The sequence below is a fragment of the Procambarus clarkii genome, chromosome 41 (genome assembly GCF_040958095.1).
Source record: "Procambarus clarkii isolate CNS0578487 chromosome 41, FALCON_Pclarkii_2.0, whole genome shotgun sequence".
NCBI classification, from domain to species: domain Eukaryota; kingdom Metazoa; phylum Arthropoda; class Malacostraca; order Decapoda; family Cambaridae; genus Procambarus; species Procambarus clarkii.
In genome coordinates, this window is record NC_091190.1 from 27,687,756 (window position 1) to 27,704,314 (window position 16,559).

General features: G+C 46.9%; 3 protein-coding genes across 3 annotated transcripts in view; all 3 read left to right on the forward strand.

Annotated features, from left to right (window-relative positions):
• The first annotated feature begins 627 nt into the window (after window positions 1-627).
• LOC138373309 (neurobeachin-like) overlaps window positions 628-16,559 on the forward strand; it is a 67,285-nt gene continuing 51,353 nt past the window's right edge. The window contains exons 1-4 of the mRNA XM_069339491.1: window positions 628-741; window positions 11,090-11,308; window positions 15,722-15,834; window positions 16,160-16,300. Coding sequence (XP_069195592.1) covers window positions 11,203-11,308; window positions 15,722-15,834; window positions 16,160-16,300 — 360 coding nt within the window. The 5' untranslated portion in view covers window positions 628-741; window positions 11,090-11,202. The remainder of the gene's footprint in view (window positions 742-11,089; window positions 11,309-15,721; window positions 15,835-16,159; window positions 16,301-16,559) is intronic.
• Window positions 4,265-6,412, forward strand: LOC138373226 (MAGE-like protein 2). Its single transcript, XM_069339262.1, has one exon. It carries the CDS (start codon window positions 4,265-4,267, stop codon window positions 6,410-6,412), a length of 2,148 nt encoding a protein of 715 aa, XP_069195363.1.
• Window positions 9,494-10,483, forward strand: LOC138373227 (MAGE-like protein 2). The gene has a single exon (XM_069339263.1). The coding sequence runs from the start codon at window positions 9,494-9,496 to the stop codon at window positions 10,481-10,483; it is 990 nt and encodes a 329-aa protein (XP_069195364.1).

Below are 16,559 nucleotides of genomic sequence, written 5' to 3' on the forward strand. Positions count from 1 at the left end.
TGCCCAATACTGGCACTATGGCGGTGTGTTTACTCACAGGATGAGTGACGCTGCCCAATACTGTCACTATGGCGGTGTGTTCACTCACAGGATGAGTGACGCTGCCCAATACTGGCACTATGGCGGTGTGTTTACTCACAGGATGAGTGACGCTGCCCAATACTGTCACTATGGCGGTGTGTCCACTCACAGGATGAGTGACGCTGCCCAATACTGGCACTATGGCGGTGTATTTACTCACAGGATGAGTGACGCTGCCCAATACTGTCACTATGGCGGTGTGTCCTCTCACAGGATGAGTGACGTTGCCCAATAAACTCGCCCCTCGGGGCAAAATTTAAATTTACGTCAATATTACGGTGTTTAAAATGTTACCAATACGTCGCATTTAATAACTTATTAGTCGATTCCGTTAAAAAAAAGACGAATTAGGTTATGACTTTAGTCGGTTTTATTTTTTTTTTAATGGCCAGTTTTTTACAACCTTCCTCACCTCTCGAACCTTCTACACACACAATTAGCGTGTGTGTGTTTTGTGTATACATAATAATGAGCCTTGTGTGTGTGTGTGTGTGTGTGGACATAAGGAGCCTGGTCTGACGTGCGTGTTGTCTCTCCCACAGGTGGTGAAGTACTGCGAGCACGTCCACGGAAAATGGCACTTCAGCGAGGTGCGCGCCATCTTCAGTCGACGCTACCTACTACAGAACACCGCCCTCGAGATCTTCCTGGCTTCTCGCAGTGAGTTCCTGTCTCTCTCTCTGTTCTTCACGTGTTCTCTCGTGTGTGTGCTCTCTGATGTTATCTGGGGTGTGTTCTTCCTGTGGTCTGTGATGTTATCTGTGTGTTCTATGTTCTTCGATGTTTTGAACATTCTTATTGTGTTCTGTGAGGTTGTGTGTGTGTTCTTTCTGTCCTCTTTGGTTTTTCTGGGCGAAATATACAATTATATTCCCCAACACTGTACTTTCATGTGATTGTGTTCTAGTACTCACCTAGTTGTACTTGCGGGGGTTGAGCTTCGGCTCTAGGGTCCCACCTCTCAACTGTCAGTCAACCGAGCAAAGTAGGCTCTATCTGACAGGCATGTCAAGCTGAGGGTCCCCCGAGGGCCATATTGGGCCATATTTCTGTTGTCACGAGAGCCACACACCACAATTGATTGAAGTCATTTAATAAAAATTCTTGCAAAATAATAAATAAAAATAACTCCAGAATAATGGAATTTAAGTATTACTTAAACTTAGAAATATACAATGTGTATACAAATAGTTTAGCGGCTGGCCACATTCACGAATGTAAAGTAATGAAGTAGTTTAACAAAAGAAAAAAAAACGAAATTTTTAAACGGCACAAGATGGGTATGGGGTGCATAATAAATGAACTAAACTAACTAACATAGACTTTTATGCAACAGCAACAAATACATTGTACACAAATTACAACAGTTCAAAAATGAACATTTATTTACGACTATTCAGTCATTTTTAGCGTTTTGGCCTGAGGCTGAACACCTCTTTTTACTGACAACTTTTGCTGTCTGGCTGAAAGGTCTGTGACAGTTCCCACGTTGATCAGAAATGACAAGTGTCGATCAGTCAGCCTTGTTCTCTGACAAGGTTTTGTTGATGTTATGAAGGAAAATAACTGTTCACACACACACACACACACACACACACACACACACACACACACACACACACACACACACACACACACACACTTCCATATAAGAAGGAAGATGTCGGTAAATGACCAAGTGACAAGACTGAGGAAAACAGAAGGGGCATATACAGAAAGCGACAAGGAAATCTGCGAGGTACTGAATGCAAAATTCCATGGAGTGTTCACAACCGAGCCTGAGCAGCTCCCATTGTTAGAAGAGATTACCCAAGATGAAAGACTATCGGATATAGAGGTGACAGCAGAGGATGTAATGAAACAGTTGACAACACTGGATGCAAATAAAGCTGTTGGACCAGACAAAGTATCACCGTGGATACTCAAAGAGGCAGCGCAGGCTCTCAGCGTGCCTCTGGCAATGATCTTTAATGAGTCACTTATGTCGGGAGAATTGCCCAGTTGCTGGAAGGAGGCAAATGTCGTACCGATTTTCAAAAAGGGTGATAGGGAGGAGGCACTTAACTACAGACCCGTATCACTGACAAGCATCCCCTGCAAAATACTTGAAAGAATAATTAGGCTAAGACTTGTTGAGCACCTGGAGAGCATTGGGTTTGTAAACAAGCACCAACATGGGTTCTGGACAGGGAAATCATGCCTAACAAACCTTTTAGAATTCTATGATAAAGTAACAAGGATAAGGCAGGACAGAGAAGGCTGGGCAGACTGCATATTTCTTGACTGCCAAAAGGCCTTTGATACGGTACCGCACATGAGACTGCTATACAAACTTGAGAGGCAGGCAGGAGTAAGCGGAAAGGCCCTAGTATGGGTGAAGAACTACCTAACAGGAAGGAGCCAGAGGGTAATGGTAAGGGGCGAAAAGTCGGACTGGCGAACAGTAACAAGTGGAGTACCTCAAGGATCGGTGCTGGGACCAATCCTCTTTCTAATTTACGTAAATGATATGTTTACAGGAGTGGAATCATACATGTCAATGTTTGCAGATGACGCAAAATTAATGAGAAGAGTTGTGACAGACGAGGATTGTAGGATCCTCCAAGAGGACTTAAACAGGCTGCAGAGATGGTCAGGGAAATGGCTACTGGAGTTTAACACCAGTAAATGTAAAGTTATGGAAATGGGATCAGGTGACAGGAGACCAAAGGGACAGTACACAATGAAGGGGAACAGCCTACCTGTAACGATTCGAGAAAGAGACCTGGGAGTGGATGTGACACCTAATCTAACTCCTGAGGCACATATAAATAGGATAACGACAGCAGCGTACTCTACACTGGCGAAAATTAGAACTTCATTCAGAAACCTAAATGAGGAAGCTTTTAGGGCGCTTTACACTGCCTACGTGAGACCCGTCTTAGAGTATGCCGCGCCATCATGGAGCCCCCACCTGAAGAAACACATAAAGAAACTGGAGAAGGTTCAGAGGTTTGCGACGAGGCTTGTCCCAGAGCTACGAGGGATGGGATATGAAGAGCGGCTGAAGGAACTGAACCTTACGACACTAGAGAAAAGAAGGGAGAGAGGAGATATGATAGGGACATATAAAATACTCAGGGGAATTGACAAAGTGGAAATAGATGAAATGTTCACACGTAATAATAACAGAACGAGGGGACATGGGTGGAAACTGGAAACTCAGATGAGTCACAGAGATGTTAGGAAGTTTTCTTTTAGCGTGAGAGTAGTAGAAAAATGGAATGCACTTGGGGAACAGGTTGTGGAAGCAAATACTATTCATACTTTTAAAACTAGGTATGATAGGGAAATGGGACAGGAGTCATTGCTGTAAACAACCGATAGCTAGAAAGGCGGGATCCAAGAGTCAATGCTCGATCCTGCAAGCACATATAGGTGAGTACATATAGGTGAGTACACACACACACACACACACACACAGATAGATAGACCCGAATATTGCCATAATCCTCGTGGCAAACTTTCTCATGTGTTTACACTTTTCAGGAAAGTATGAAAAGAAGCCAGAAGCCAGATTCACGAAGCAGTTACCCAAGTACCTACGAAAGTGTACATCTTTCCTCAATCTTTGACGGCTTTGGTTACATTTATTAAATAGTTTACAAGTATGAAAACTTCCCAATCAACTGTTGTTATTGTTATAAACAGTCTCCTGGTGCTTCGGAGCTCATTAACTGTTTAATAATTGTAAACAAAGCCGCCTAAGATTGAGAAAAGATGTACAGACCGCCCGTGCTAAAAATCTGTCTTTATCTACCCTGTAAATTCGTCTGAGAATTTTGTAGGTGGTAATCATGTCTCTTCTGTCTTCCAGAAACGATTGTTTAATTCAAGTAGCTTTTCCTCATAACTCATACCTCTCAGCTTGGGGCCTTGTCTGGTGGCATACCTCTGAACTTTATCCAACTTGGTCTTGTGTTTGACTAGGTATGGGCTCCACGATGAAGCTACATACTCCAGGATTGGTCTGACATATGTGGTATACAATGTTTCGAATGATTATTTGCACAAATTTATGAAGAGAGTTTTGATGTTGGCCACCTTGCATATGCTGCTGATGATATTCTTTTCATGTGGGCTTCATGAAACAGGTTTAGTGTGATAACTGTCATGTGGAAGAGCCCCAGCTGGTGCTTCTCACATGGTGGAGCTCCCAGCTGGTGCCTCTCACATTGTGGAGCCCCCAGCTGGTGCCTCTCACATGGAGCCCCCAGCTGGTGCCTCTCACATTGTGGAGCCCCCAGCTGGTGCCTCTCACATTGTGGAGCTCCCAGCTGGTGCCTCTCACATGGTGGAGCCCCCAGCTGGTGCCTCTCACATTGTGGAGCCCCCAGCTGGTGCCTCTCACATGGTGGAGCCCCCAGCTGGTGCCTCTCACATTGTGGAGCCCCCAGCTGGTGCCTCTCACATGGTGGAGCCCCCAGCTGGTGCTTGTCACATGGTGGAGCCCCCAGCTGGTGCCTCTCACATTGTGGAGCCCCCAGCTGGTGCCTCTCACATTGTGGAGCCCCCAGCTGGTGCCTCTCACATGGTGGAGCCCCCAGCTGGTGCCTCTCACATGGTGGAGCCCCCAGCTGGTGCCTCTCACATTGTGGAGCCCCCAGCTGGTGCCTCTCACATGGTGGAGCCCCCAGCTGGTGCTTCTCACATGGTGGAGCCCCCAGCTGGTGCCTCTCACATTGTGGAGCCCCCAGCTGGTGCCTCTCACATTGTGGAGCCCCCAGCTGGTGCCTCTCACATTGTGGAGCCCCCAGCTGGTGCCTCTCACATTGTGGAGCCCCCAGCTGGTGCCTCTCACATGGTGGAGCCCCCAGCTGGTGCCTCTCACATGGTGGAGCCCCAGCTGGTGCCTCTCACATGGTGGAGCCCCCAGCTGGTGCCTCTCACATTGTGGAGCCCCCAGCTGGTGCCTCTCACATTGTGGAACCCCCAGCTGGTGCCTCTCACATGGTGGAGCCCCCAGCTGGTGCCTCTCACATGGTGGAGCCCCCAGCTGGTGCCTCTCACATGGTGGAGCCCCCAGCTGGTGCCTCTCACATGGTGGAGCCCCCAGCTGGTGCCTCTCACATTGTGGAGCTCCCAGCTGGTGCCTCTCACATTGTGGGCCTCCCAGCTGGTGCCTCTCACATTGTGGGCCTCCCAGCTGGTGCCTCTCACATTATGGAGCCCCCAGCTGGTGCCTCTCACATTGTGGAGCCCCCAGCTGGTGCCTCTCACATTGTGGAGCTCCCAGCTGGTGCCTCTCACATTGTGGGCCTCCCAGCTGGTGCCTCTCACATTGTGGAGCTCCCAGCTGGTGCCTCTCACATTGTGGGCCTCCCAGCTGGTGCCTCTCACATTGTGGAGCCCCCAGCTGGTGCCTCTCACATTGTGGAGCCCCCAGCTGGTGCCTCTCACATTGTGGGCCTCCCAGCTGGTGCCTCTCACATTGTGGAGCTCCCAGCTGGTGCCTCTCACATTGTGGGCCTCCCAGCTGGTGCCTCTCACATTGTGGAGCCCCCAGCTGGTGCCTCTCACATTGTGGAGCCCCCAGCTGGTGCCTCTCACATTGTGGAGCCCCCAGCTGGTGCCTCTCACATTGTGGAGCTCCCAGCTGGTGCCTCTCACATTGTGGAGCCCCCAGCTGGTGCCTCTCACATTGTGGAGCCCCCAGCTGGTGCCTCTCACATTGTGGAGCTCCCAGCTGGTGCCTCTCACATTGTGGAGCCCCCAGCTGGTGCCTCTCACATTGTGGAGCTCCCAGCTGGTGCCTCTCACATTGTGGAGCCCCCAGCTGGTGCCTCTCACATTGTGGAGCCCCCAGCTGGTGCCTCTCACATTGTGGAGCTCCCAGCTGGTGCCTCTCACATTGTGGAGCCCCCAGCTGGTGCCTCTCACATTGTGGAGCCCCCAGCTGGTGCCTCTCACATTGTGGAGCCCCCAGCTGGTGCCTCTCACATTGTGGAGCCCCCAGCTGGTGCCTCTCACATTGTGGAGCCCCCAGCTGGTGCCTCTCACATTGTGGAGCTCCCAGCTGGTGCCTCTCACATTGTGGAGCCCCCAGCTGGTGCCTCTCACATTGTGGAGCCCCCAGCTGGTGCCTCTCACATTGTGGAGCCCCCAGCTGGTGCCTCTCACATTGTGGAGCCCCCAGCTGGTGCCTCTCACATGGAGCTCCCAGCTGGTGCTTGTCACGTGGTGGACCCCCACCCCCAGTTATTTCCACAGTAAAATCTACGGAAACAACACCCCCAATTTAATTTCAGACTTCATAAAATTTGGCAGTTGGGTTACAGGTTATATTTCTTAAAGCATTTACCTTGGGCCTACCCCGGGCAGCTTATGTCCATCCCATACCTCAGACCGTTCGTCCTGCCAATTTATGTGAGGCTAGCCATAAGCATCTGGCCTCCAACTTTGGACAGACTTTCTCTCTCGTTGTATATTGATAGGATATCTTGAGATAATTTCGGGGCTTAGCGTCCCTGCGGCCCGGTCCTCGACCAGGGCCTCCTTTTTGTTACACATCCCCCAGGAAACAGCCCGTAGCATCTGTCTATCTCCCAGGTACCTATTTACTGCTAGGTAACAGGGGCATCAGGGTGAAAGAAACCTTTTGCCCATTTGTCTCCGCCTCCACCGGGGATCGAACCCGGAACCTCAGGACTACGAATCCGAAGCGCTGTCCACTCAGCTGTTAGGCGCCCATAGGTTGCTAAGATTGATTGATTAATATTGCCCGTAAACACATGACGTTGAACGTCATAGGTAAAACCTCGGTTTAATGTCGAAGGGCCAGATTCACGAAGCAGTTACGCAAGCACTTACGAACGTGTACATCTTTCCTGAATCTTTGACGGCTTTGGTTACATTTATTAAACAGTTTACAAGCATGAAAACTTCCCAATCAACTGTTGTTATTGTTATAAACAGCCTCCTGGTGCTTCGGAGTTCATTAACTGTTTGATAATTAGAAACAAAGCCGTCAAAAATTGAGAAAAGATATATAGGTTCGTAAGTGCTTGCGTAACTGCTTCGTGAATCTGGCAGTAGTTTGGAGGAAAAATACGGTTTTTCAATATGAAACAGGTATAGATGTTGAGTAAGCTGGGTATGTTAGTAAGTGCTGGGGTACGGGACATGTCCACTCGCTCTGAAGTTTCCAGCATGTTGGAATCATGTTATTTGATAAATACATACATATAGGGGGATGATCCCGGACGAGAGAGAGAGTTCGAGTCCATTGCATTGCCACAAAGATTTGGTCATAGATATAGCACACAATTGCGCTTTCATTGCGTAATGTTATCTGGCCCGTTCTCACAATCTGTCACTCCGTAAAGAAATGCAACGGTTTTGCCTGACCAGAAGCGACCGAACCCAAGCAACCCACCTAACCTATCGTGGCCTAGAAAGCGTCAGCATTACGGTGCTCTAATATTTACTAATACGTCTCATTTCAAATTCAAATTCAAATGTTTATTCAGGTAAAGTACATACATACAAGAGGTGATACAAAAATTGATAGATTTATTTGATGTATTTGTATTAGATGTATTTGTTGTATTTGATGTATTTGTTATTAGATGTATTTGTTGATTTCGTTAGAAATGCAACGTCTTGGGCGAGAGAACAAGTTATACCATATGATTTGCAATGCAGTAGTGAGCTAATTATTTACCCATTGTTCATTTATTTCAGTGTTCTTTAGGGAGGGAAAAAACATCTAAAATATGTCAACCATTTGTAAAACTCTTAGTAAAGTTGATTAGTTGACTATAACAGAAGCAATAATAATAATGAGAAAATCAGTAGGAGCCATGAGGAAGATTCGAAGATTCGCTATGAGGAAGTACACTTGGTGCTCCCAAGCCCACGCTATAACACGACATGGGCAAAAGCATCACAACCTGGAGGCAGAACTGGACCATAGTGAGAGACCTTGAGGGGGTGGGGGGTGAAACCCTGACTGGGCTTCAGTGGAAGCCTCGGGAACCCCTCAGAACATTGTTTAATCCCACGTTGAATTCCCTCCCCCTCCCCACTATCATGTCGTGGTGTAGTGGTCTAGGGCGTGTGCTTGGGAGACCCCAAGTGCGCGGGTTCGAATCCTTCTCATAGCTCCTACTGATTTCTCTTTGATAATCACGTTTAAATGTGATTTCATTGTGCAATAATAATAGTAACAATAAATCCGTTTTCTATACCTCCTTTTCCCCTAGCCATGAGGTGGAGCAAAGAGAGAGCAGGCCCTCATCCCTCTCCTTTGTATCCTCATCTCGCATACAGTGAGTCAGGGGTCAGGCATACAATGCCTCCCATGCTGCTAGAATGCCTTCTCGTTGTTCTCTGCACTCTTATAAGTTGCTTTCTCCCAGTGAGGTCTGTCTTTGACCCCTCCCACAGAACGCTCCAATTGGCCTGTAACCCCCCTAACCTAACTAATCAACTTACATACTTTCTCATCCCCCACAGAACGCTCCAGTGGGCCCAAAACTTCCCCTAATTAACGTAGATATCTTCCCGTGTAACACCTGAGTGTATTGAGTGAGTGTAGCTGCTCCAGCTACACCCACTGGTGTGCTTCTTCTGTGGTGTGCCTTACACTATGTAACTAACGGGGGTCACGAGTCATGAAGGCATTTATGGTTCATTTACGTGACCCGTACAGCTTTCCCTGGCCATGGTGGCTTTGTTTACGCTTCTTCAACAGTTCACGAGCTTGGGAACTTCACAAGCCTAGGTTATTATTGCTTATGGACAACTTCGTAGTGCTTTCGGAGTCCATCAGACTGTTTTAATACATGTAAACAAAGCCGCCATGTACAGGTTTCGTAAGACGATGCATAAACGCTTCATGAACCTTAGCCCCTGGTCAGTACAAATGACCAAAGATATCCTTATGGGTCTGTCCAGCGATTTCTTCACCTCGCCAAATCTTCTCTCACAGCCATCTTGGAATACCATGTACTCCCGCAAAGAGACCTTATACAGGTTCTTCTGCTGTGAGTGCAGGCTTCAAAGGATCTAAACCCACACGCGAATGCTGGAGATATTGTTACTCTAGTGTGATGGCTCCTTGCACAGCTGCTTTAACTATTCACTAAGGAGGACCCCCCAAGCACCTGTTGACACTCCCACGACATAGTATACTACCGCCAGCTGGCACTCCCACGCGGCTCAACTCATTCACAGCTTCCTGTCTTCACCCGTATGCTTACCATTCACTTAGGGAGCCCAGGCACCTCTCATAATCCTCTCCCGTGTCGTCAGCTGATGGTCTGTAATCGGTGCCTGTCACGTGGTGGAGCCCCCAGCTGGTGCCTGTCACGTGGTGGAGCCCCCAGCTGGTGCCTGTCACGTGGTGGAGCCCCCAGCTGGTGCCTGTCACATGGTGGAGCCCCCAGCTGGTGCCTGTCACGTGGTGGAGCCCCCAGCTGGTGCCTGTCACGTGGTGGAGCCCCCAGCTGGTGCCTGTCACGTGGTGGAGCCCCCAGCTGGTGCCTGTCACGTGGTGGAGCCCCCAGCTGGTGCCTGTCACGTGGTGGAGCCCCCAGCTGGTGCCACTCACGTGGTGGAGCCCCCAGCTGGTGCCTGTCACGTGGTGGAGCCCCCAGCTGGTGCCTGTCACGTGGTGGAGCCCCCAGCTGGTGCCTGTCACGTGGTGGAGCCCCCAGCTGGTGCCTGTCACATGGTGGAGCCCCCAGCTGGTGCCTCTCACATGGTGGAGCCCCCAGCTGGTGCCTCTCACATGGTGGAGCCCCCAGCTGGTGCCTCTCACGTGGTGGAGCCCCCAGCTGGTGCCTGTCACGTGGTGGAGCCCCCAGCTGGTGCCTCTCACATGGTGGAGCCCCCAGCTGGTGCCTGTCACGTGGTGGAGCCCCCAGCTGGTGCCTGTCACGTGGTGGAGCCCCCAGCTGGTGCCTGTCACGTGGTGGAGCCCCCAGCTGGTGCCTCTCACATGGTGGAGCCCCCAGCTGGTGCCTCTCACATGGTGGAGCCCTCAGCTGGTGCCTGTCACGTGGTGGAGCCCCCAGCTGGTGCCTGTCACGTGGTGGAGCCCCCAGCTGGTGCCTGTCACGTGGTGGAGCCCCCAGCTGGTGCCTGTCACGTGGTGGAGCCCCCAGCTGGTGCCTCTCACATGGTGGAGCCCCCAGCTGGTGCCTCTCACATGGTGGAACCCCCAGCTGGTGCCTCTCACGTGGTGGAGCCCCCAGCTGGTGCCTCTCACGTGGTGGAGCCCCCAGCTGGTGCCTCTCACGTGGTGGAGCCCCCAGCTGGTGCCTATAAACTCATTCACAGCTTCCAGTCGACACTGTTGCCACCACACTGTCTATGTAAGGCACGATCACCAGGTTTTGGCTACACTGGTCACCAGTAGCTCTCCTCATACCTCTAATTCTCACCACTCTACTAGTTCTTCTTCTTCAAATAATAATAATAATAATGTGTAAAACTAATATGTTGTGTGCATCTGTATATGTTTGGCTTGTCGAACTTTACTAAGGTTAAATCAATTGCATGAATACATTATTGCGTCTTGTTAAGGTTATACATGGAAGTGTTGTATGGTGTATTAGATACACGATACATCGCTGAGGCTGGATAAATACATTCTTGTGTGTTTTAGCACACAGGAAATACACCTCCTCGCTTGGACAGCCTTGTGCAGGAGTCTTTGTTTATTTACGTCAGATTTAATTCTGGTGCCGACGTTGGTTAAACGTTACTCGAGCTTAATTCCAGTGGATAAAACACTCAAATGGCGTTTAATCGTCGTTGATTTGACGTTAGACTTGAGCAAGCTAAGTGACGTTTAGTCAACGTCAGTCAGACTTAGATACAACATCTTTTGCTCATCTTTGCCCGGAAAGAGAGAGATCGTATGACCACTAATATATATACACACACACACGACAAGAGAGTTCGGTACCACCTCCTCCAGTACTGCTGCAGAAGTACATTGATGCACTTTTTCCTTCCGTAGCGTCTGTGTTCTTCACGTTCCCGGACCAGGCGACGGTGAAGCGGGTGGCGAAGGCGCTGCCGAGGGTGGGCGTCGGGATCAAGTATGGCATCCCGCAGACCCGTAGGGCCTCCATGATGTCGCCCCGGCAGCTCTTCAGGGCCTCCAACATGACCCAGAAGTGGCAGAGGAGGGAGATCTCTAACTTCGAGTATCTCATGTTTCTAAATACTATTGCGGGTGAGTACATGTCTGTGCGAGTGGTTGTTCACTCTGTGGTAGGTCGAGAAGGTAATCATCCTCATCATCCTCATCATCATCACAATCACGGGTTGAGTGGTCATGTTCAACAACAACATGAATTGAGGACCGGCTGTCTCATAAACACTGTCCTGATAAACTCAGCCCATCCTCATAAACATTAGCAAGTACTCGTTAATCGAGCTGCCAAACCCACTGTTTATGAGTGCAAACATTGCTATTTACGACATATTTGCACACGACTCACAACTGATGACGTTCGAACATTTCTCGAACAGTGTTTAACTGATGTTTGCTATTCGAATCACAGCTCTGTAAATGCTTCACTTACGTCAGCCCGTCTCATAAACAAAAGTGATTCCATGCACCCGCCAAAGTGCGTAAAAACGGTTTACACACCTCTCACACAACCTATCCTCGACTCGAGTCCATTACATCCAGCGGTCGACCCCACAGACGCATTCATCATTTTTAACATGCTGTTCATTCAAAACAGGAATTTTCTCAATTGTAAATTAATATTAAAATATATTAGCATATTGTGCATATATAGACATTGGTTAGGTTAGGTTCCGTTGGCGATTATTTGTATTTTTAGTACGTGGGTGAAGCATTTACAGCGTTGTGGTTCGAACAGAATTAGTGAGTGAAGCACTTGTTCCGGAAGTGTTTGAACGAAATCACTTGTGAGTCGTGTTTAAACCGTTTTTCATTCATAAACAGCGGGTTTAGCGGAATATGAAAAAATACCAATCTTTATCACTTTTAGGTCTTTGTCTGGAGGACGGGCTGCGGGTTTACTAACAACTGATGACATTCGAACACTTCTCGAACAAGTGCTTCGCTGATGACTTTTGTTCGAACCACAACGCTGTAAATGCTTCACCCACGTACTACAAATAATCGCCAACAGAACTTAAACACCTAACCTAACCAGTGCCCGTCATGCGCAGTATGATAATATACAACAATATTAATTTATATTTGAGAAAATTCCTATTTTGAATGAACAACATGTTAAAATTGATGAATGCGTCTTTGGGGTCGACCGCTGGATGGAATAGACTTAAAAATAATTACCAACATAACCAAAACGCCTAAGCTAAACAAATATTAGCCTGACTATACACCAAATGCTAAAATATGTTAATTTATATTTCAGAAAATACTGATTTTTGAATACACAGTACGTTAAAATTTGTGACCCTATCCTATTTTAAAGATACCGTAATTTAGATGGCCACTTCCTTATTGGGGCATTATTTAATTCATCTAGTGTCTCTCTAGTTCACACCTCTCAGCTCGGGCACTAGTCTGGTGGAATATCTCTGGATCTTCTCCAACTTTGTTTTGTGCTTAATGAGATTACTGAAGTTTAAGTAAAACCAAAAAGTTTTACCTAATGTCATCCTCATGGTTTCCTACCTTGTGCTTCAAACTCACACTGTATGCAGACGAAGAGTCGCAATAACGTGGCTGAAATATATTGACCAAACCACACACTAGAAAGTGAAGGGACGACGACGTTTCGGTCCGTCCTGGACCATTCTCAAGTCGATTGTGAGAATCGACTTGAGAATGGTCCAGGACGGACCGAAACGTCATCGTCCCTTCACTTTCTAGTGTGTGGTCTGATCATCACACTGTATCTTGTGCTACCCGCTTCCTCAATATTAGTACTTAAGACATATATTCTTACCACTTCTGTCAACTTATATTGTTGTTATTTGTTGATATAAAATCTTGCTACAATGTACCTTTTCATCATACCTGATATATTAGACCTGCCCGAAACTGCCACCTCTTGGGTGGCTTAATCTTTATCAATCAATCAATCAGCAGTCCAGAGAGTCACGGGGGAGACATCTCCCGTCACGCAGGGTGCAGTCGCACCTCCACAGATCTCCAGTATTAGCTCTTGATACTGGTAATGGCTCAAAAGGGCCTCCACTTACGGCTATTCATGCCCGTGCCACCTTTTGGGTGGCTTAATCTTCATCAATCAATCATGCCCGAAACGTTATGCGTGTTAATGGCTTTGCACGAGTGTAAAAATACCAAACATGTAATCTCACCAACCCATTGTACCTTCTTGCAAGTAAATTATAATTATTATTATTATACTTAATGACTTTACTCACACATTCCAAAATTAAATTATGCATGAGGTATACACGGTCTTGAACCACCTCTGTCTAGGAAAACGGGAACTATATACCTTGCAGGGTTACAAGAACGGGGCTGAAAATTACACACCCATCTAAAAATAAAGGAATGACGATGGTTTAATCCGTTGGTTCCTTTATTTTCAGACGTGTGAGTTGCGTGTCTCGTATCTCTTATGTTGAGGATACGGCAGTGCTCGAACCTCCTAAACGTAACCCCTGCCATGGGTTATAAGACATTTTTGGAGGTTCGAACCTCAGCTAGACACTTCTCCCTGCGGGTGAGAAGTGTAGTATTTTCCTCCCCGGGGAGCGATCTTGGGGCGTCCTTCGCCTGACCCACGTCTTCCGATACTGACCTGGGAATTGGGTTCTGTTCCTTGCTTAGGCTCGCGGATGCCTTCTCTTCTGCTATTGTAAACGGCGTAGTGCCGTTTACAACATGTCTGGGACCGTAGTAGAAGTTTCACCATGAATTTATTTTAATTTTACTTGGGCTCTGGTATTCATGCCAGGTAGCACAGATTTTGAGATAACAGGAATTTTGTATCGTCTAGCTCAATTTGAGTATGATGTTTCTAACTTCTCGTCTCACTTGGGGTTCATCATGTACCAGTACTCCATAACTTATCACGCAGCCCGTCCTCATAAACAAAGGCCGAAGTCCATTCCATGCACCCGCCAACCCCCCAGGTGTTTATGAATGAAAAACGGTTTACACACGACTCACAACTGATGACGTTCGAACACTTTCGGAACAAGTGCTTCGCTGACGACTTTTGTTTGAACAAGAACGCTGTAAATGCTTCACCCACGTACTACAAATACAAATAATCAGCAACAGAAGCTAAACACGTAACCTAACCCCAATCAATGCCTAAAAATGCATAGTATGCTAATATACAACACTATTAATTTATATTTGAGAAAATTCCTGTTATGAATGAACAGCATGTTAAAAAAATGATGAATGCGTCTTAGGGGGGTTGACTGCTGGATGGAATAGACTTGGTCTGAGGACGGGTTGCCATTCCACATTATTGTTGTGCAGGTCAGGCAGGATCTGTTGTTGTTCCTCGTGTGCGCGTCCGTGCATCTTTCCTTAGACGTAACCCTTAATGCAAACTGCACGTGCCATCAAGAATAAGAAACCTTAGACATAGTTTGTTTCGGGTTGGGGGGGTCTGTGCAATTCTTTGCAATATACCTAGCCTGCAGACATGCGCTGGGTCCGTTCCTCCAGTACTGTTGAACTCTCCCTAAATCGCCTACTGCTTCCCCAGCTCTTCTCTTGCAAGATGCTACCGGTATTAAGAGTGTTCAGTATCTTTCTAGCTGTTGACCTGTAGATTACAGTTGAACCCACGGACCTGTTGAACGGTCCGTCTAATTACCACAAGCTACCACAAGCTACACAAGCTTCACAAAGCTACCTGGCAATACGTTAGTAATGAATAAATATGATATATTTACTCATTATAATGTTGGTGCTGAATGTACAACACGAAAATACATAATTTTAATCTGAAAAAGTATCTTTTTATAAAGAAATTAGACGAAAATAAAGAGCTGGTGATGCCAAATCAAGTCGACGATCCAAGCGTCGGTTAGGTTAAGTTTGGTTTGGTTAAGTTAGGTTAGGTCAGGTTAGGCTAGGTTAGGTTAGGTCAGGTCAGGTCAGGTCAGGTCAGGTCAGCCTAACCTAACATATCATATTTATTCATTACTAACCTATTGCCAGGAAGCTTTGTGTAGCTTGTGGTAGCTTGTGGTAATTAGACGGACCTACAGTTGATGCATGGTCCACCCTCCTGTAGATCTGAGTAAGAGAGAAGGGGTTAGAATAGCATGTAATAACAGAAATAAAAGCCCTCAAGACACAGGACAAAATACACAGCTGGACAGACAAATTAAGTGTATTGGTGTTCTTTGTGGTTTTGTCTTATAACAACTATTTGTATATATTCTTGAGAAAATTACTTACATATACGTATTCAAACAGTAATCAATGTTTCTGCTTCAATGTGATTCTAATTTTAAATCTTAAAATTTACAATCTTAAATGACCAACCTTGGAGGAGCTGCTGCATGAGTAACACCTTTTCCTCCATATCGACCTACCCTGGCTTTGTGCCCTGTAGAGGCCACTCCAGACTGACAACCAGAGTGCAACTCCATAGTCTTCTGAGCCTGATGGATGCCTACTAATTTTAAAATTATTTTTCAGGTCGAACATACAACGACCTGAACCAGTACCCGGTGTTTCCATGGGTGCTAACAAACTTTGATTCACACGAGCTGGACCTCTCCCAGCCCACCAACTACAGAGATCTGTCGAAGGTTAGGCAACAAGAGAACCTATACCTGGTATCTTCATAATTATCATCCATAAGCTTCAGTTTTATTCTAATATGTCCAGATATATAATATACTGTATAGGCTTTAATTTTATTTGAGAACATGCTATAAACTTCTTTATTAACTTCACCCAAAATTGCTATTTCTCTCATATATATATATTAAAGAAAGTGATCATTAATGTGGTTTCCAAGAGCCTTTTTCTTCCGAAGTTAGTTACTGTATTTCTTGTGTGCATATAACTCTAATGTTATTCCTATGACTTCCATGCTGTAGAGTCATTATTTCCGTTTTTTTATTTCCACAGCCAATTGGAGCTCTGAACCCCTCCCGGCGGGCCTTCTTCGAGGAGCGGTATAATTCCTGGGAACACGACCAGATTCCCCCCTTCCACTATGGCACACACTATTCAACCTCAGCATTCACCCTCAACTGGCTCATCAGGCTTGTAAGTTGATGAATTAGAATATAAAATTGATTTGGTAATACGGTACAGTAGCCTAGTAACATTTAATCAACGTTGGATCAACATTATGTTGATCTGTTGCCACCTGAGTTTACCCTGATAGGGAATATCTCCCTAGTGGCCTCGATAAGGACAGGAAGCCAGGGGGCTTGTCATAGGTTCCCCCCCCTATTGTTCTTGAGGATTTTTCTATCGGGATAGTTAACGGAAGTATAATGACTTGAGATTTAGGCTGTAGAGG

Excerpts from the sequence above, each read along its gene's own strand:
- LOC138373226 (XM_069339262.1), top strand. The coding sequence starts at position 4,265 with ATGGTGGAGCTCCCAGCTGGTGCCTCTCACATTGTGGAGCCCCCAGCT.
- LOC138373227 (XM_069339263.1), top strand. The coding sequence starts at position 9,494 with ATGGTGGAGCCCCCAGCTGGTGCCTGTCACGTGGTGGAGCCCCCAGCT.